Source organism: Hyperolius riggenbachi, chromosome 2 (genome assembly GCF_040937935.1).
Source record: "Hyperolius riggenbachi isolate aHypRig1 chromosome 2, aHypRig1.pri, whole genome shotgun sequence".
Lineage (NCBI taxonomy): Eukaryota > Metazoa > Chordata > Amphibia > Anura > Hyperoliidae > Hyperolius > Hyperolius riggenbachi.
The window spans coordinates 544,567,093-544,587,170 of record NC_090647.1 but is presented as its reverse complement, the minus strand read 5'-3'; the positions used below and the strand labels follow the sequence as shown (position 1 = coordinate 544,587,170).

The 20,078-nt window shown below is 46.5% G+C and overlaps 1 protein-coding gene across 2 annotated transcripts in view; it reads right to left on the bottom strand.

Annotated features, from left to right (window-relative positions):
- ACE2 (angiotensin converting enzyme 2) overlaps positions 1–20,078 on the bottom strand; it is a 123,828-nt gene that overhangs the window by 86,441 nt on the left and 17,309 nt on the right. Inside the window, exons 1-2 of one of the 2 annotated variants that reach the window (XM_068270784.1) lie at positions 18,491–18,570; positions 14,743–15,118 (exon numbers count right to left, since the gene is read on the bottom strand). In XM_068270784.1, coding sequence (XP_068126885.1) covers positions 14,743–14,931 — 189 coding nt within the window. In that variant the 5' untranslated portion in view covers positions 14,932–15,118; positions 18,491–18,570. Of the gene's footprint in view, positions 1–14,742; positions 15,119–18,490; positions 18,571–20,078 lie in introns of those variants that run through there. The other variant, XM_068270785.1, reaches the window with a different exon arrangement.

Genomic DNA, 20,078 nt, shown 5'->3' with positions numbered 1-20,078 from the left:
GCGCATTCTGGACAACACCAATTACTGGGTTTATACCCTTCTGGATCCACGGTACAAACACAATGTTCCAAAACTGCTTGAAGAAAGAGTCAGACAGGTCAAAATGGAAGAATACCAGCAGGCCCTTGTGGAGACTTTAGAGAGGAGATTGACATCCTCCCCCTCCTCTAGCCAGTTGTACGCAGACAGACTGACTTCCGCAAACCCAGGACGACCAGGAGGGCAGCAAACAACGCAAGCCGCAGCTAGTACCCAAAAGGGAATGGTATCGGCAGTGTCCTTGGAGTGGGAAAATTTTCTGACACCCATGCAGCCGCAGCCCACTGAACAGCAAGCGTGCAGATCCACCTCCAACACCGATCGCCTGGAGAAGATGGTCAAGGACTACATGTCAGATGGCGTAGCTGTGTCGAACCATCCATCTGCACCCTTCAACTATTGGGTATCGAAGCTAGACACCTGGCACGAACTGGCAATGTACGCAATAGAGGTGCTGGCTTGCCCGGCAGCCAGCGTTATGTCGGAACGCTGTTTCAGTGCTGCCGGAGGCATCGTCACAGATCGGCGTATCCGCCTCTCTACAGAAAATGCAGACCGTCTGACTCAAATTAAAATGAATCAATCCTGGATTGGAAATGACTACGCAACACTCCAGGACCCCAACCAAGTAACATGACCAATGAACATCTGGGATGGTGTTGCGTTTCCGGGCCCTGTTTATTGAACCTCTCATCTGTATTACATTTATGACTGCATGGCGGCAAAAAGCATTGCTGCTATATCCGCACGCTTTTTGTCCACATGCAAGGCCTGGGTTGTTGTGTCTCACAAAGCGTGGCCTTCTCCTCCTGCGCCTGCTCCTGTTCCATCACGTCTGCTGCTGCTGGGTTAGCGTTGCCGCGTGGTCCCTGTTTATTGAACCACTTATCTTTATTACATTTATGACTGCATGGCGGTACAAAGCATGCTATCCGCACGCTTCTTGCCCTCATGCAAGGCCTGGGTTGTTGTGTCTCACAAAGCGTGGCCTTCTCCTCCTGCGCCTGCTCCTGTTCCATCACGTCTGCTGCTGCTGGGTTAGCGTTGCCGCGTGGTCCCTGTTTATTGAACCACTTATCTTTATTACATTTATGACTGCATGGCGGTACAAAGCATGCTATCCGCACGCTTCTTGCCCTCATGCAAGGCCTGGGTTGTTGTGTCTCACAAAGCGTGGCCTTCTCCTCCTGCGCCTCCTCCTGTTCCATCACGTCTGCTGCTGCTGGGTTAGCGTTGCCGCGTGGTCCCTGTTTATTGAACCACTTATCTTTATTACATTTATGACTGCATGGCGGTACAAAGCCTGCTATCCGCACGCTTCTTGCCCTCATGCAAGGCCGGGGTTGTTGTGTCTCACAAAGCGTGGCCTTCTTCTCCTCCTGCGCCACCCTCCTCCTGTTCCATCACGTGTGCTGCTGCTGGGTTAGCGTTGCCGCGTGGTCCCTGTTTATTGAACCACTTATCTTTATTACATTTATGACTGCATGGCGGTACAAAGCATGCTATCCGCACGCTTCTTGCCCTCATGCAAGGCCTGGGTTGTTGTGTCTCACAAAGCGTGGCCTTCTCCTCCTGCGCCTCCTCCTGTTCCATCACGTCTGCTGCTGCTGGGTTAGCGTTGCCGCGTGGTCCCTGTTTATTGAACCACTTATCTTTATTACATTTATGACTGCATGGCGGTACAAAGCCTGCTATCCGCACGCTTCTTGCCCTCATGCAAGGCCGGGGTTGTTGTGTCTCACAAAGCGTGGCCTTCTTCTCCTCCTGCGCCACCCTCCTCCTGTTCCATCACGTGTGCTGCTGCTGGGTTAGCGTTACCGGTCCCTTTTCCTGGAACCTCTTATATGTATTACATTTATGACTGCATGCCGACAAAAAACATGTTACCTGTGCAAAGAAAACAGACATTTCCCGCATTTAAAAGACAGTTTTCCCTTTGAAACTTTAAAATCGATTTTCTCAAAAACTATAAGCTCTTTTTGCTAATTTTTTTTTCCTCTTGTACCCACTCCCAAGGTGCACATACCCTGTAAATTTGGGGTATGTGGCATGTAAGGAGGCTTTACAAACCACAAAAGTTCGGGTCCCCATTGACTTCCATTATGTTCGGAGTTCGGGTCGAACACCCGAACATCGCGGCCATGTTCGGCCTGTTCGGCCCGAACCCGAACATCTAGATGTTCGCCCAACACTAGTGGTTAGCGATCTTGCCTTGCAACGCTTGGTCCCCAATTTGAATCCCAGCCAGGTCAACATCTGCAAGGAGTTTGTATGTTCTCCCCGTGTCTGTGTGGGTTTCCTCCGGGCACTCTGGTTTCCTCCCAAATCCCCAAAACATACAGATAAGTTAATTGGCTGCCCCCCTAAATTGTCCCTAGATTACAAACATACACTACACAATATAGACATATGACTATGGTAGGGGCTAGATTGTAAGCTCCTCTGAGGGACAGTTAGTGACAAGACTATATATACTCTGTACAGTGCTGCGGAAGTTGTTGGCGCTATATAAATGCTAAATAATAATAATTTTAAGATCTGCCTGCTGACATTCAAGACTCTAAACCACATGGGACCAAATACATAGCGGATCTATTGGAAGTTTATGCCCCTCCACGCTCCCTCCGATCTGCCAGTTAGATGAAGCTGGTAACCGAGAACCAAATGTTAAGTATATCCTGAGAATAACCAGCAGCTGGTTATTCTCAGGATATACTTAACATTTGGTTCTCGGGCTTTTTCCTATGCAGCCCCTACTCTACGGAACTCGCTTCCACAGTCAGTACGAGAGGCTGGACAGCTTTAAAGAAAACCTGTACTGAAAATAAAAGTCAAAATAAGCATACACAAGTCATACTTACCTTCCATGTAGTCTACTCCTCAGTGTCTTTCTCCTGTCCCGCGTCCTGTTTGTTCACTGTGATCAAGGGAATTTTCCGTCCTCCATTTTGAAAATGGCCATTACCCATAACAGCTTTCTGGTCAGCACACAGTTAAACTGTAACATCGCCCACTTGAGCCATAGGGAAACATGGACATTACCTGGTACATCAGTTTTCCTCTCAGCTATAACTGACAGCAACTGATATATTTCAGATCTGACAAAATGTTGTCAGAACTGGAAGGGATAATTGTCAGAAGAAAATGGTACGCTTCTGAGAGGAACTGATGGCAAGGTAACTATATAATGTTCATTTGAAGTTACCTCATGTGTTTATTTTAAATATTTTTACTCAGTACAGGTTCTCTTTAGGAAAAGGCTAAAAAACTCACCTCTTTTCCTGAGCCTTTGAGAATGTATAACGCAGGTCACAGCGCTTTGAGTCCCCAGGAAGAAAAGCGCTATAAAAAATATTATTGTTATCGTTAAGCCACCATGATGGACATTCCCATACATCTCCTGGATACCAGCCCTGCCACATCTAGCAACAGAATCTAATGCTGGGCATACACGGTGAATCGAACGGGAGATAAGAAGCGCTGGCGGGGACAAGCGGGAATCGATTCGGGTGCACGTGCGGATGAGCGGGGTCGCGGCGGGAGTCGATCCGGCAGCTAATCGGTCGCCGGATCGACCCGTGTATGCCCAGCATGAGACAAACAAATGCAGCAAATTCCTGAGAATGCTTATAACCAGTGAGGAGCAACTTCCAGTGAAGCCATTCTGGAATAACACCAACATCAAAGTAAATATGAGTAAATAATCCCTGTGTTTTGTTGTTTGCTGCAGGTGAGTGAAAATCCACTTTTTTCCCAAATCCGATGTGCTTTATGGGGAGTGGATTGGGGTAGGCGGACAAAGAGACACGGTGATGTGGTTAGGTTTAGATAAAGAGCTATATATCCTTTTTTTTCCATGTTATGTTTGTCTGGCAAATGCTAAACATTCTATAGCTGCTGCTGTACTCTGAAATGTAAATGGTGTAAGCCTGGGTGAACCACTCAGAATCCAACAATCCATGTAGCCAAAACTAATATGCCAATCAAACCAACTGCATCAAGCTCATATGTACCAGGCTTTCTCCCAACTAAGCTAAAACAAGCAAAGGCCAGGATCCAAAATATTTCAGAGAAGTAAAGGGTGAGTCTTGAATTTAAGCGAGAAGACCTGGTCTGGTGGTTGTCTTCTGCTAACCTAAACCTTAGATATCATTCTAAGAAGCTTGCAGGGCCAGTTCTTGTAACAGTGGGGCCCCAGAGCAAAATTAGCCTAGGGCCCCCCAACAGACACCCCTTGGCTAAAAAGCAGCATTAGAGGCCCTTTGTTGCAGTAAAATGCAGTGCTGGGCCGAAATTACGCATTAGCGTAATTACGCATCGTAATTCACTACAAATGCACCGTAAGCGTTACGTGTAAGGTTACGGTATTACGCGTAATTAATTACGCGTAGACCGTGGGGTTACGTTTTACGCGTAACAAATTACGCGTAAGACAGTAAACTCCCATTGAAATTACACAGTCTGCCGTAATCGCGTAATATTACGCTCCCGTATAATATAAAAAAGCCGCCGACTTTAAGGGTTAATAGCAAAGCCCCCTTAAGTGCTAAGAGCCTCAAATTTGGAGAATATATTAAGGAGATCAGAAGGAATAAGAGGAAAAATTTTTTTTCAAAAAGACCTTATAGTTTTTGAGAAAATCGATGTTAAAGTTTCAAAGGAAAAATATATACATTTAAAAACCCGCCGACTTTAACGGTTAATAGCAAAGCCTGCTTAAAATTTAGGAACACCAAATTCACAGGGTATATTAAGGGGATCAGTGGGAATAAGAGGAAAATTTTTTTTTTCAAAAAGACCTTATAGTTTTTGAGAAAATCGATTTTTAAGTTTCAAGGGCGAAAATGTCTTTTAAATGCGGAAAATGTCAGTTTTTTTTGCACAGGTAACAATAGTGTTTTATTTTCATAGATTCCCCCAAGTGGGAAGAGATTTACTTACTTCGTTCTGAGTGTGGGAAATATAAAAAAAAAATGACGTGGGGTCCCCCCTCCCAGACCTCTTTAACCCCTTGTCCCCCATGCAGACTGGGATAGCCAGAATGCAGAGCACCGGCCGCGTGGGGCTCCGCACCCTGACTATACCAGCCCGCATGGTCCATGGATTGGGGGGTCTCGGAAGGGGAGGGGCAGCCAAGCTTTCCCCTCCCCCTCCGAGACCTTGTCCAATCCAAGGACAAGGGGCTCTTCTCCACCTCCGATGGGCGGTGGAGGTGGAGGCTGCGATTTCCTGGGGAGGGGTTCATGGTGGCATCTGGGAGTCCCCTTTAAAAAGGGGTCCCCCAGATGCCCACCCCCCTCCCAGGAGAAATGAGTATAGAGGTACTTGTACCCCTTACCCATTTCCTTTAAGAGTTAAAAGTAAATAAACACACAAACACATAGAAAAAGTATTTTAATTGAACAAAAAACATAACCACAAAAAAAAGTCCTTTAATATTCTTAATTAACCATTAATACTTACCTGTCCCTTTAAAAGCCAGTTCCCACGCAATATCCTCGGAAATATACTAATCAGTTACAATGTAACAAAGTTATTACAATGTAACAACTTTGTTACTTTGTAACACCGCCGCACCCGACGTCACTCGCCGCTCACCTGCCGGCCGCCACATACACGCTAGTCCCCGCCGTCCACTCCGCCCACACCTGTCACCCATTTACATGCTGGCACCCATGGGTGCCAGCATGTATATAGGTGACATGTGGGAGAGGCGGGGAGGGCAGCGGAGTCGGCGGGGACTTAGCGTCCCTTCACCCGACAGAGCTCTGAGCTATATTAGCTCAGAGCTCTCGAAAGCATCTTTGTATTTGGGCTCCAAGGAGCCCCATTGGTCCTTAGCAGACCAATGGGGTTCCTTCTGATTTGAAGGAACCCCATTGGTCTGCTAAGGACCAATGGGGCTCCTAGGAGCCCAAATACAAAGATGCTTTCGAGAGCTCTGAGCTAATATAGCTCAGAGCTCTGTCGGGTGAAGGGACGCTAAGTCCCCGCCGGCTCCGCTGCCCTCCCCGCCTCTCCCACATGTCACCTATATACATGCTGGCACCCATGGGTGCCAGCATGTATATGGGTGACAGGTGTGGGCGGAGTGGACGGCGGGAGCCGGCGGGGACTAGCGTGTATGCGGCGGCCGGCGAGTGAGCGGCGAGTGACGTCGGGTGCGGTGGTGTTACAAAGTAACAAAGTTGTTACATTGTAATAACTTTGTTACATTGTAACTGATTAGTATATTTCCGAGGATATTGCGTGGGAACTGGCTTTTAAAGGGACAGGTAAGTATTAATGGTTAATTAAGAATATTAAAGGACTTTTTTTGTGGTTATGTTTTTTGTTCAATTAAAATACTTTTTCTATGTGTTTGTGTGTTTATTTACTTTTAACTCTTAAAGGAAATGGGTAAGGGGTACAAGTACCTCTATACTCATTTCTCCTGGGAGGGGGGTGGGCATCTGGGGGACCCCTTTTTAAAGGGGACTCCCAGATGCCACCATGAACCCCTCCCCAGGAAATCGCGGCCTCCACCTCCACCGCCCATCGGAGGTGGAGAAGAGCCCCTTGTCCTTGGATTGGACAAGGTCTCGGAGGGGGAGGGGAAAGCTTGGCTGCCCCTCCCCTTCCGAGACCCCCCAATCCATGGACCATGCGGGCTGGTATAGTCAGGGTGCGGAGCCCCACGCGGCCGGTGCTCCGCATTCTGGCTATCCCAGTCTGCATGGGGGACAAGGGGTTAAAGAGGTCTGGGAGGGGGGACCTCACGTCATTTTTTTTTATATTTCCCACACTCAGAACGAAGTAAGTAAAACTCTTCCCACTTGGGGGAATCTATGAAAATAAAACACTATTGTTACCTGTGCAAAAAAACTGACATTTTCCGCATTTAAAAGACATTTTCGCCCTTGAAACTTAAAAATCGATTTTCTCAAAAACTATAAGGTCTTTTTGAAAAAAATTTTTTTCCTCTTATTCCCACTGATCCCCTTAATATACCCTGTGAATTTGGTGTTCCTAAATTTTAAGCAGGCTTTGCTATTAACCGTTAAAGTCGGCGGGTTTTTAAATGTATATATTTTTCCTTTGAAACTTTAACATCGATTTTCTCAAAAACTATAAGGTCTTTTTGAAAAAAAATTTTTCCTCTTATTCCTTCTGATCTCCTTAATATATTCTCCAAATTTGAGGCTCTTAGCACTTAAGGGGGCTTTGCTATTAACCCTTAAAGTCGGCGGCTACCTAACATTGATCCATGCGTCAACTTTTCCGCTTGGCAGCATGACCTTACGCATTAATTGCTAGTAGGATTTTACGCGTAAGCCTATAACGTAATAACCTGAATTACGGTATACTTACGCGTAATTGCGTAAGTGCTATGCGTAATTACAGACATGTACCGAAATTGAATGTCTATGCCGTAAGCGTAATTTCGTAATGCGTAATAGCGTAAAATTACGCGTAATGATCCGTAAGCGTAGCTTTCTCCATTACGACCAGCACTGGTAAAATGTCCTTTCTGGGCCCTTGAGCCAGCTGCTCCCTCCCCAACTTAACTGTTTTCCCCGGGGCTCTGCAGAGCTCGGCACGGCAGCACAGATGAGACTCTACTCTGCCAAAGAGTATGCAGAGTCCTGGGGAGCAACAGTGAAGATGGGGGGAAACCTCGGGGGCCCCTACAGGCACTGGGGCCCTGGGGCAATTGCCCCCCTTGCCTCTATGGTAGCGCCGGCCCTGGAAGCTTGGGCCTATGTTCTTTGGTCCTTTTTTCTGTAAGTAAAAAGATTAAGTAGGTAGCCTTCAAACTAACATTTCCCTGTACCGTTCAAATACAGTACATCCAGTATTTTATGTGTTCTTTCTGAAAACATTTGTACTAGATTGCTCCTTGTGTTTGTCACCACCAGATCTGCCATCTCCTGATCTTGGTGATGGTGAAAAGCAGTTTGAGATGAGAAAATTATGGACTGCAGGATTAAAGTAATAATTCTTCAGTATTTCATGAAGTAGAGAAGTTTTGGTCATGAATAGAGGTGGAAAATGTTCATACTGCAAGACTGGTGAGATCTTTCCTCAGTTCCCATCTGGAGAAGACAGCCCCTTTGGGCACCGAGGGACCTAAAAGACTACAAAGGACTAAAATCGCAAGGTAAGTGAAAATCCATTTTTTCTCCTAAATTTATCTGTGCACAAAACCTGCCCAATCAACATTTACGATCTTACTCAGAGGTACACACCTAACCGCTCATTCCGCTCCTCCAATGAACTTCACCAGACTGCCCCCCACATCACCCAGTCCCATGCATGACTCCAGGACTTCTCAAGAGCTACTCCAACACTATGAAACTCCCTACCTCTCCCCATAAGGGATCCGCCCCCAAAAGGGATCCTTTTCACTCTGGCCTACCCCCCTCACTGGTGCTCTAAACCTGCAGCTGAACTCTGGTCCCCTACTTTTCGTGTCCCTACCTCTACCTCTAGATTGTAAACCTTCGAAAGGGTCCTCCTCCTTGTGTCTCCTACCTGTTCATGCACCTCCATTACTGTACACCCATCCTATGGATCTGGGTGAACTCTTGCGTGAACTCGACTTTTCTAATCTCCATGCTCCCATCCAGTGACTGACTAAGCATTATCTTGTACTCATACTGTGCTGTGTGATCTGGTTTGCATAAAGACACTGGTAAAAAGAGTGGCACTCTTCCAAAGCAGGGATAAGGGTGCCCAAGCCTCAAAAGATCCTCACACCTCTGGATCAAATCAATGTAGAAAACGTATGGGAGGCTGGCACTTCCAAGCATGAAAAAAGCTCTTTTATTGAAACATTAAAAAGTGGTAATACAGCGACAGCCCGCTGTTTCAGGTGTCAGCCTTTCTTCAAGTGGTTGAAACAGCTTGAAGAAAGGCTGACACCTGAAACAGTGATCTGGTTTGCATGTATTCCTGTGTTGTCTTATTGCTGTATGTCACCCCTAAATATGTTGGCGGTTCATAAATACAATAAATAAATAAAATATGTTTAGTAAGTGCTGAATTTAAAGGGCCCCCGAGCAGTGCAGAAACTATGGAAAGATGCATATCATTTTAAAGCTCTCTTTCTCCTCTTTCCAATGATATATAAACCGCCATCCTACGCCTTTTAGTTTTCGCTATTTTCGCAATTGAAATTGCCGCGGCCGCGATTTCAATCGCGAAAATAGAGAAAACTAAAAGGCGTAGGGTGACGATTTAGGTGTCGTCGGAAAGAGGAGAAAGAGAGCTTTAAAATGATATCCATCTTTCCACAGTTACTTGTATTACACAGGACGACACTTTCCCCAGTGTCAGCAGCTCCATTCAGCAGAATGGAGCTGCTGACTTTAGGAAAAAGTCGCCCTGTGTAATACAAGTAACTATGGAAAGATGGATATCATTTTAAAGCTCTCTTTCTCCTCTTTCTGGCGACACCTAAATAGTCGCCCTACGCCTTTTAGTTTTCTCTATTTTCGCGATTGAAATCGCGGCCGCGGCAATTTCAATAGCAAAAATAGCGAAAACTAAAAGGCGTAGGGCGGCGATTTATATATCATTGGAAAGAGGAGAAAGAGAGCTTTAAAATGATATGCATCTTTCCATAGTTTCTGCACTGCTTGGAGTCCCTTTAAGCAAGAAGACCTGTTATAGTTGTTTTCTGCTAACCTAAGCTTCAGATATCAATTTAAGAAGTTTCTCAGTAAAGGATCAGACAGTAATTCAATAGGGGTACTTAATATTTTAACTCTTTAGCACTTATTCACAATTTTTCTCTTGAGTTTTACCCAAGGAGATAATTACTTTTCGGCACTAAGCAATTAAGGAAGTTCTAAAAAGTAAGTTTAATGAAATATCAACCTTATTTTGAGGATTTTCATGCTAGCTGGGAACTCCAAAGATATTTTACAAATAAGGTGTTAAAACATATATTTGGATAAAACTCAGAAGAAAAAAAGCAATCTACAAAAGACTACTTCACTTCTGTGGTGGCTGGATAATGTACTGGTTAAGGGCTCTGCCTTTGACATGGGAGACCTGGGTTCGAATCTTGGCTCTGCCTGTTCAGTAAGCCAGCACCTATTCAGTAGGAGACCTTAGGCAAGTCTCCCTTACACTGCTACTGCCTATAGAGCATGTCCTGGTGGCTGCAGCTCTGGCGCTTTGAGTCCGCCAGGAGAAAAGTGCAATATAAATGTTCTGTGTCTTGTCTTTAGCTGGGTTGGACTACTTTCTAATCAGCCCATTAAGAAAACAACTACGGTATGTAGCACTTAACCCACTCTCCTAGTTTTAACAGAGCATGCCCAGCCCACTAGGCCAGTGGGACAATTAAAGAACCCAGAGCTTATCGACCTTTGGCATTGGTACTTTCCAAGAAAGGAACCTTTCTTGCTCCCCGCCCACAAGGAATTTCCCCGATGTTGAAAGACACATTGGCTGGTTGGATTAAGAAGATAGGGAGGGGTGGAAAACTCTTACTGTTGCTCTCTCTCTGAAGACATCAATAAAGGTAATAGCTTACACTCCTCTGTGTGTCCCAACATTTACTAACCTGATGTTTTGGTGACATATAGGACCCCTTTCTCAAGGACAACAATATAGTTAAGCCATAGGCTTCCACTGGGACCTCAAACACTCACTCAGTGCTTCTTGCATGTAGCTGCAGCTTACCCAGCACCCAGCAGGGCCTATGGCTTCATCATATTATTGTCTTTCAGAAAAGAGTCTTGAACCAAAGCAAAACCTTGAACCGAACCAAAAGTCTAGAACCAAAAGGAGTGCAGGCTATTTCCTATATTGACGTTCTTCATCCTGTAGCCATTGCACCCACAACTTATGACCATTACTGGCCAAAAGTGTTGTGTACAAATTACTTTAAATATCTCTCTCAGCAGAGAGCCACCAGCCTGTATGCATCACTGGAGGAGGGAGGCAGAACTTTTTGTTTTCATTTTTATTTTCATGAGCACATACCCTCTATATTTGTGGGCCTCTTCTCATGCCATTTTGTTGACAACATTTTGCTTTCCAGCCCTGGCCTGTACTAGGAATTAAAAGGGAGCCTTAAGTGAGACGGATATGGTGGCTTCCACACTTATTTCCTTTTAAACAATACTAGTTGCCTGGCTTGTGGTTAATCGAGTCAGACTTGGGTAAAAAAATCTGATCTGCATGCAGAAAAGGATTATATGAGGCCCTAGGCAAGATAGCAGTTTTTTCCCACCTTTGATGATCATCTGGCTTTTCAGATTTGGTGGGGGCTAGCATCCGCCAGGCCCCGAGACTCTCTTCTGGCCCTAGGCAACTACTTAGGTTTGCCTTGTGCATAATCCGGCTCTGTCCGCATGCTTGTTCAGGGTCTATGTCTAATAAGGATCAGCAGGACAGCCAGACAGCCAGGCAATTTGCATTGTTTAGAAAAAAACAAACAAATATGAGCCATATCTGTTTCACTTCAGATTCCCCTTAATAATTATAAGAAATTATTGCTAAGTCATAAATTTTCAGCAGTACGCAATTACTGATTTGGCCAAAATGAATGTTTTTCCTACTTATAAAACAGAAAGCCGAGAGCCCAATATAGTGTATTATGTATTGCAAAAAGATGAAAATATGAAACGTAAATATTTATACTTACAAACCAGGGTTACCGCTAAGGCAACCACTGTTAACCTCCTTGCCGGTTATCCCGAGCTCAGCTCGGGGTAACCTGCGTAGGAGGATTTCTCAGGCCCCGCTGGGCCGATTTTCACAATTTTTTTTTCCTGCACGCAGCTAGCACTTTGCTAGCTGCGTGCAGTTTCCGATCGCCGCCGCTCACCGCCGATTCGCCGCTACCCGCCGCGCCGCCCCCCCCCAAAACCCCTTGCGCAGCCTGGCCAATCAGTGCCAGGCAGTGCTGAGGGGTGGATCGGGATTCCCTCTGACGTCCCGCCGTCCATGACGACCGGGGGAAGCCCAGCAGGAAATCCCGTTCTGAACGGGATTTCCTGCTTACTCTGATCGCCGAAGGCGATCAGAGTGGATAGTGAGATGCCGCTTGTCAGCGGCTATCATGTAGCGAGCCCTCGGCTTGCTACATGATTAAAAAAAATTTTTTTTTTAAAAAAGTGCTGCGCTGCCCCCTTGCCGCCAGAAATGTAACGGCAAGGGGGTTAAGGCAGGTGAGGAGTTTAGGCCTGTCCCCACTCAGGACTAAGAAGTCGCTCTCTGTGTACAGGAGATAAAGAGGGTGTTGCACCCCTCCACCACCAGGGGTGGACTTGTAGAACTGCAGAGATGTACAGAGGCGCCAACAGGATAAAATTCACTAAAATTGTTAAAAATGATTAGGAGGCGGTGGTGGACCAGCTCACCCAACACAGACACGATGCTGTCAATTAAAGCAATACCAAATTTATTTGCATACTCCTAGATACAACTGGCAACGCGTTTCGCAGGCAAATCCCCGCTTCATCAGGCAATAAACAACAGGAGTATCACACAGCCAGCGGTCCAACATACACTTGGCACCTCTGTCTTTTTTTCCTACTTATGCAATGTGGAACTCATAAGGATGCAAAAGGGGGCGGCCAGTCGATACAAAAATTGTGGTTGTGTAATTGGTTACTTAGAAATATATATATATGTATGCCTCCTAGGTTTAGGCTAATTATGCAAGATGAACCCCTATAGAAAAATGAATTACCCTCCTGTTTAATGATCTGCAGTCCAAGATCTGTGCTATGTTAGAGCTGGAACAAACACTAAAGAAGAGTATACTTATATGGCAATTGTACAGGAGAGGCCAAATTCATTCATAAACGTGTGGCCTTTTGATTTATTAGTCCCACCACATATAAGTCCATGCAAAGAAATCCCACACCTGTGCAGTTCTTAGATGTTGTGTGGTGCAAGACCAGTTGGTGGGCACCAACAGATCAATAAAGCAAATGGTTTTCCACACATACATCTAGCAATAGATACATGTCCTTTATCCACTCCTTTGGGGGTCATGCAAGGTCTCCTTTATCAAGGAAGTGGACAAGAGCAGATCAATTTTGTTTGCCACCTAGATAAAGGGGATCCTGCATGGCTACGAAACAATTATCAGATCTTTGTGAAGAAATAAAGGACACTTATTTGTCTCTGGAGACCCCAACTGAAGATCTCCTCATCACTAACAGGAACAACTTTGGTTCCAGGTGCAGAACTAGTTGGTGGGTCCCAGAAGATCAAAAGAGCAAATGGTGATCCACACATACATCTAGTAATAGATAAGTGTCCTTCATTCACTTCTTAAGATCTAGTGATTCTTTAGGGGTCAAGCAGGGTCTACTTTATCAATGAAGTGGACAAGTGCAGGCCAAGCTCAGGCCACTTCTTGTTTTCCACATAGATACCTGGACACTTTCTATTATTTGACCCATGTCCCCAACTGAAGAGCTCTGTCTTCATCACTCACACAGGATCTACTTTACTCCAGCTCCACCACTGACGGTAGCTTAGAATGTCAGAGAGCTGGCACCACCTAGGGAAAGCGAGCAATGAGACCTGTAGCAGCCTGGACCCACCCCCTTTTAGTGACAGTTCAGTGGTATAGCCTGTTGTTGCCGTGGGCTGAAGGTTAGGCAGGTTACGAGGAATGTTGACCCCATGTAGCTTATCACAGGTCAAGGGGCAGCTGGGCAGGGCCAGGCCAAGGCAGAGGCAAGAGAAGCTCCAGCCTCAGGGCGCAGTGTAGGAGGAGACGCACAACTCACTCAGCTAACATTCCCCTATTGTATTTAAAGCAGAGAAAAATAAGAAAAGGGGATACATGGCAGTGACTGCAAGCCAGATTAAGGTGTTGGGGGGGTTGGGGCCCTAGGGAGCCTCTTAGTCTAATAGCAATCAGTGTGTGACGGCTGGGGTGGGAGGGATGGAGGGGCGCACTTTGGTGTCTCAGCCTTGGGTGCTGGAGGACCTTATCCCGGCTCTGCAGCTGAGTGTTTAGCAAGGTAACAAGGTTAGATAGGTTATAAAGGCACCTGATGGGCTAGTAAGCTTATCCGGTCAGGATTTCAGAGCTCCATCCCATTCTATTATGGTACCAATTATGTGGTCTAGTCACCCTGGCAAAGCCGAGCAGGCTTGATCAAATGTGACACATTATATACCAGTGCTGTGATATGAAAGTTTTAGTCAAACGTCTTCATATGTACGTTAATTCCAATAATTAAATACCACAGCCTCTAACTGCCACTAAATTAATTAATTTGGTCTGTTTCTCTAATATTCATAGTAGAGTATTAAGTTTATTGTTGGAGTTTGAAGGTCTGGGATGCTGCCTACGGTCTCATGTTTTCTCTCAACATCCATTCTTTGCACCGCAAGCAATACATATTTTGGCCAGAAAAGCAGTGGCGTAACTACAATTCATGAGGCCCCCCAGCGAAACTTGGATGAGCCCCCCCCAATGTTTACGCCCCTTCCCTTGCCTCCCCTTGGTGCCCTACACAGCCTGGGGGCCCATCTTACAAGGGTCATAAGACAAGTGTGGCCATCATGATGTTCGCACCCAAAACAAGTGTAGCCCCAAAAACACCTGATCTGAGGTATAGTCCCCTGTATTGGTGGAAGGGAAGGTTAGTAGTTGAACACCCCCCCCCCCCCCCAAAGCTCTGGGCCCCTTTAGTTACACCCCAGCAGAAAAAACATTCATAAAGAACTTAAACTTACCATCTTCTGAGCATTTTCATCGCTGATGTTGGTGTTGTACGCCCACTGTGCTACCGCAGACTGATGATACAGAGGTTCTCCTACATCTTGGAACTCCTTTAAAAAATCCTGGGCTTGCTGGGTTAGATCTTGTGAAGAACAGGTCCAAAACAAAGCCAACGAGGAGAGCAGCCAGAGAAGACCCGACATCTTCTCTGCTGGCTTACAATCCCTCGTCTGATTGCAGCTCTTTTCACCCAGTGCTGTTCCTGAACATCAGTGTGCCTCCAGCCTTTGTACCACGCTGCCAAAGGTCCCTAGAGCAATTCAGGAAGTGCTTGTCTTGTTTGGATAAGATGCTTTATTATGGAGATACCGTGCACTGCGATGGCTATCACTGGCAGGAGGTAATGAGAGCAGATTTTTATATTTCACGAGGAAATCAACCAATAATAAAAAATCAAATGCTATCTCTGAGCCACTGAATCTGATGGTTTCTGCTTGATAACAGTTAACTGTTTAAAGATATGTAGCAAAGTGGAATCTCAGCCTTCATGTCTACTAGCACTCCCATAGGAAGGTCAGGTGTTCTTTGTTATGGACCTTCTGAATGTATAGTAGACCAATAATATAAGTTAACAACTCTTATTGTAACTCTTAAGTAGATATTAAAATGTTACTGTCAGCAAAGGTTTAACAGAGACCAGAAGTTCTCAGTGTTCCTTTCTAAGCCTTGTCCTCACATAGCACAGAGTTCTGGAAACTGTTCTCTGAACCAAAGACCAGGAGTTCCTAGTAATATCGTATTCCCGCTTCACATGACCTCTCTTCTCTCAGGGCCTCGGTCTGTGAACTAGGCAAGTAAGCTTGCACGTTTCCTTGGGAAATTAACATGATTAAAAATTGTGGTCTGGTTCTATATGACAGCACAGAACTGTAAGTGAAAAATTAGTTCTCTCATCCCGTTTTACATTATTTTTTTAAATGATTATTGTTCATCTTTATTTATAAAGAGCTAACTTATTACACAGCATTGACACAATAGATAGGGGAGACCAGGGGCGTTGCTAGCCCTACAGATCAGTGGCAGATGCCCAGGATCTATACTGGGGTGCCCCGGATGTCCCCCTGGCAGAGTCAGGCAGTAGGCGGCAATACTCACCTCTGGCCAATTGGTCTCCAGATTCTGCAGACATCTTCTCTTCCTGACTTCTGCCCCTTCTCCATCACAACACCCAGCATGCCCAATAGAGACACTACAGCACCCAGCATGGTACCACACAGGGCATCTATGTGAGCATGCTGGATGCTGTGGTTCCATGCTGGGGTCTGTGATGCCTTTATGGGGGTATGGGGAGCTGTGGTTCTTCTATGGGGGCATTCTGGGAGTTGTGGTGCCTCAATGGGAGGCCCGTGGGAGCATGGGAGGGAGTCCACTAGAAGGTCAGGGAATGCTATGGGGGAACTTCCAGATAACCTGGCAGGCAAGCCCACCCAGCATAAAGCCAGACCAGCCAGCACAGAAGCCTATTTATGTGATATGCTGCGTTTTTTGTATTAATGGAGAGGGGGGGGGGCTTAATCTAACATTATGGTGGGCAGGCCTACTTAGATTAATGTTAAGTAAATGTAAATTTGGCTCCACCCATGGCCAAACCCACATTCTGGTGCATGACCACACCCATTTTTGGTCCATATGGTGGGGTAGAAGAGCCAACGGGAGGAGATGGGCACGATCGGCCCAACGTGTGCGTTCTGAACATCATGTTGGACTACATGCGCTGAAAAAGGCCCATAATGAAAGGCAGTTTCTTTACAATGATGAAATCCTCACAGAGTTCTGGATTTTGAGCTCTGAACCAAAGACCTGAGGTTAGTAGGAAGGTTGTATTCCCGGATCACATGACTTTGCTTCTCACAGGGCCTCAGCCAGTAAACCAGGCAAGCAAGCTTGCACGCTTCCTTGGGGAATGAACATGGTTAAAGTGAACCTCCAGACTAAAAATCTACTCAGCGGCACTGAAAAGGCTTGGTGTTTCTTTAACAGTTTCACAGCATCAGAACTTTGTTTTTCTTATAGAAGTCTCATTTTTAGCTGCATTTTTAGCTAAGCTCCACCCCATCAAAGAAAACTGCCCAGGCTCTTTTCCCCTATTGCTGTGCAAAGCATGATGGGATTTCCTATGTTGTTATTTATGTTGCCTAGCAACTGGGAGGGGTGATCAGGACACAGGACAGTTGGAACTGTGTCTCATGCTCCCTGTCACCTTCTTTCAACCAAAAAGATGGCTGCCCTCATGAAATCACAAACCTTTGCCTATTCTTTTAAAACAGGGTGGGTAAGAGATTATATTACCGATCTATTTTAATTAACATAACTAATGTAACTTAACCTTCCTGGCGGTAACCCCGAACGTAGTTCGGGAGCCACGCAGGAGGTTTTCTCAGGCCCTGCTGGGCCGATTTGCGCAATTTTTTTTTTGCTGGACGCAGCTAGCACTTTGCTAGCTGCGCCAGCACACCAATCGCCGCCGCCCGGCGCTCGATCGCCGAAATCCGCGCTGCCGTAGAGCCCCCCCTAGACCCCTGCGCTGCCTGGCCAATCAGCGCCAGGCAGCGCTAAGGGGTGGATCGGGACTCCCTTAGACTTCACGACGTCCATGACGTCGGTGACGTCATCCCGCCCCGTCGCCATGGCGACGGGGGAAGCCCTCCAGGAAATCCCGTTCTTTGAACGGGATTTCCTGATCGCCTATCGCCGGAGGCGATCGGAGGGGCTGGGGGGATGCCGCTGAGCAGCGGCTATCATGTAGCGAGCCCTAGGCTCGCTACATGATTTAAAAGAAAAAAAAAGAAAAAAACGGCAGCGCTGCCCCTTGCCGGTTTTTAATATACCGCCAGGGAGGTTAATGACAGTATGTTTGTTTAGGCTGAAGTTCCTCTTTAAAGGAATACTAAAGTCAAAATAAAAAATGATTTTTACTCACCTGGGGCATCCCTCAGCCCCCTGAAGGTGTATGGTGCCCTCGCAGCCCCACTCCGATCCTCCTGTCCCCGCCGGTGGCTACTTCTGGGTTCGGCGACAGCCGCCGACAGGCTGGGAACGCGAGTGATTCTCCGCGTTCCCAGCCACTATATCACCCTCTATGCCATGGTGACGCCTGTCTGGCCATGGGTGGTAGAGAGGAGGGGTGCCGAGCTGAAGGAGGTAGCAGCCAGGAAGGGGAGCAGCGGACACAGCAATGGGGAGGGGGATCAGACCTCCCCTCCCTCACCTGGGTCCCCCCATCCGCTCTCCCCCTCTAGCTATGAGCGCAGCGTGTGTCAGGCAGCAGGCGGGGAAGTAATTACTCACCTCTTCCTTCCGCGTTCCAGTGCTCGTCACTTCCTGCAATGCCGCCCACTGTTCTTGCGCAAGTACAGTGGGCGCCATTGCAGGAAGTGACCAGCGGGTGGTCCGACCCCCCGCTCCCGACGCTGTTCCCGCTGCCCCCTTCCTTCCTTGCTGCTACCCCCTCCAGGCTACCTATACTGCGGGCAATTATACTACCTATCGGGGTGGGGGGGGAGCGGCATCCTCACAAGTTTGCCTCAGGCGGCAAAACATCTAGAACCGGCCCTGGGCAGGATAGAGAGAAGACATGCGGCGGTGGATAGGTGAGTGTAAGCTCTGCTGCCAACTCGGCAGTCATCCCATAATTGAACGCCACTACTACCGCGGTCCTGACTCTCCGCTACTCAGAACCAGAAGGATTGTTAGCGTACTTACTGCTTATTAATAAACATCTTGGATCTCCAAAACACAAAAAAAGTCCATCTTTCAATCCATTCTTAGCAGTACCAGACTGATATTTATTCCAGGCTTGCTGTCATCAGAAGCAGGTGGTGAAGTAGTGTAGATGTCGTTTTGTCTTGTACAAATCTGATGGTTTCTGGCTTTACAATGCACTGATATCTCAGGTGGCTGCAGCATTTGTTATTGTAAAACGGATGAATTCGCTGATCAGGAGAACCCTACGAACACATACGGACGCGTGGTATTTCTATTTCTATTTCAGCATTGTTTCTTATATTTATTTTATGTCACATGAGCGTGTCACTGTGACATGAAATGACTTTAATAGTGGAGTTCTTTACTTGACATTTACAAAAACAATCAGACCATTTTCTATTACCGTACTTAAAGTGATACTTAAGTCAAAGCTAAAAAATGAGATTTACTCACCTGGGGCTTCCCTCAGCCCCCAGCAGCCGATCGGTGCCCTCGCAGCTCCGCTCCGATGTCCCAGGACCCGCCGGCGAGCACTTCCGGTTTGGCCGTCACCGGCCGACAGGCATGGGAACGCGAGTGATTGTTCGCGTTTCCAGCCTGTATATCGCCCCCTATGCTGCTATAGCAGCATAGGGGGCGATATACAGGCTGGGAACGCGAACAATCACTCGCGTTCCCATGCCTGTCGGCCGGTGACGGCCAAACCGGAAGTGCTCGCCGGCGGGTCCTGGGACATCGGAGCGGAGCTGCGAGGGCACCGATCGGCTGCTGGGGGCTGAGGGAAGCCCCAGGTGAGTAAATCTCATTTTTTAGCTTTGACTTAAGTTTTCCTTTAAGGGCTAGTTTTCAAGAGAAACTTGAAAAAATAAATCAATACATTGCAAAGTGAGAAGTTAATAAATAGGATAGAGATCAAGAAATGATTAATATTCGCCATGTAATTCATTCATGTTGTTCGATCAACAATTAGCCGGCACGTCATCATCTTTACTACTGGCAGACATGAAAAAAAACAGACAGCACCAACTGCCATATCTGTAACGACACTCACTAACAATGCGATAGGCTAAAAGGTTGTTTTTTTTATAGCTATACATATGGACAAAGGGCGTTACTAGTTGCTTCGCAGTTGGAAACCGATGTTATTTCCCATAATGCCACACTGTTCACAGATTGGAAACTGTCAGGACCTAGGTCCTGACATCACAACATGGGAGGGGTTTCACCACAATATCATCTGTACACACCCCTCTGATGATCTGTTTGAGAAAAGGTAAAAATTTCTCATGGAAAATGGGGTATCAGCTACTGATTGGGATGAAATTCAATCCTTAGTTACAGTTCCTCTTTGAGGTAATGCCGTTTTAGTCATTTTGGGCAAATCACTACCTTAAAAACGTCCGGCCAGCAAACTTACCTGAAACATGATATTTACCCAAAGGCTTTATTTTATAGGCTTACTAGCTGATGACCCAGCGTTGCCCGGGTATGTATTTGGCTGCTGTTGGCTCTGCCCACTTTTTCTAACCCTGACACACAAACAGCTAATGACCAAGTTTGTGAGCTTTGTGGTCCTTAGCATCAA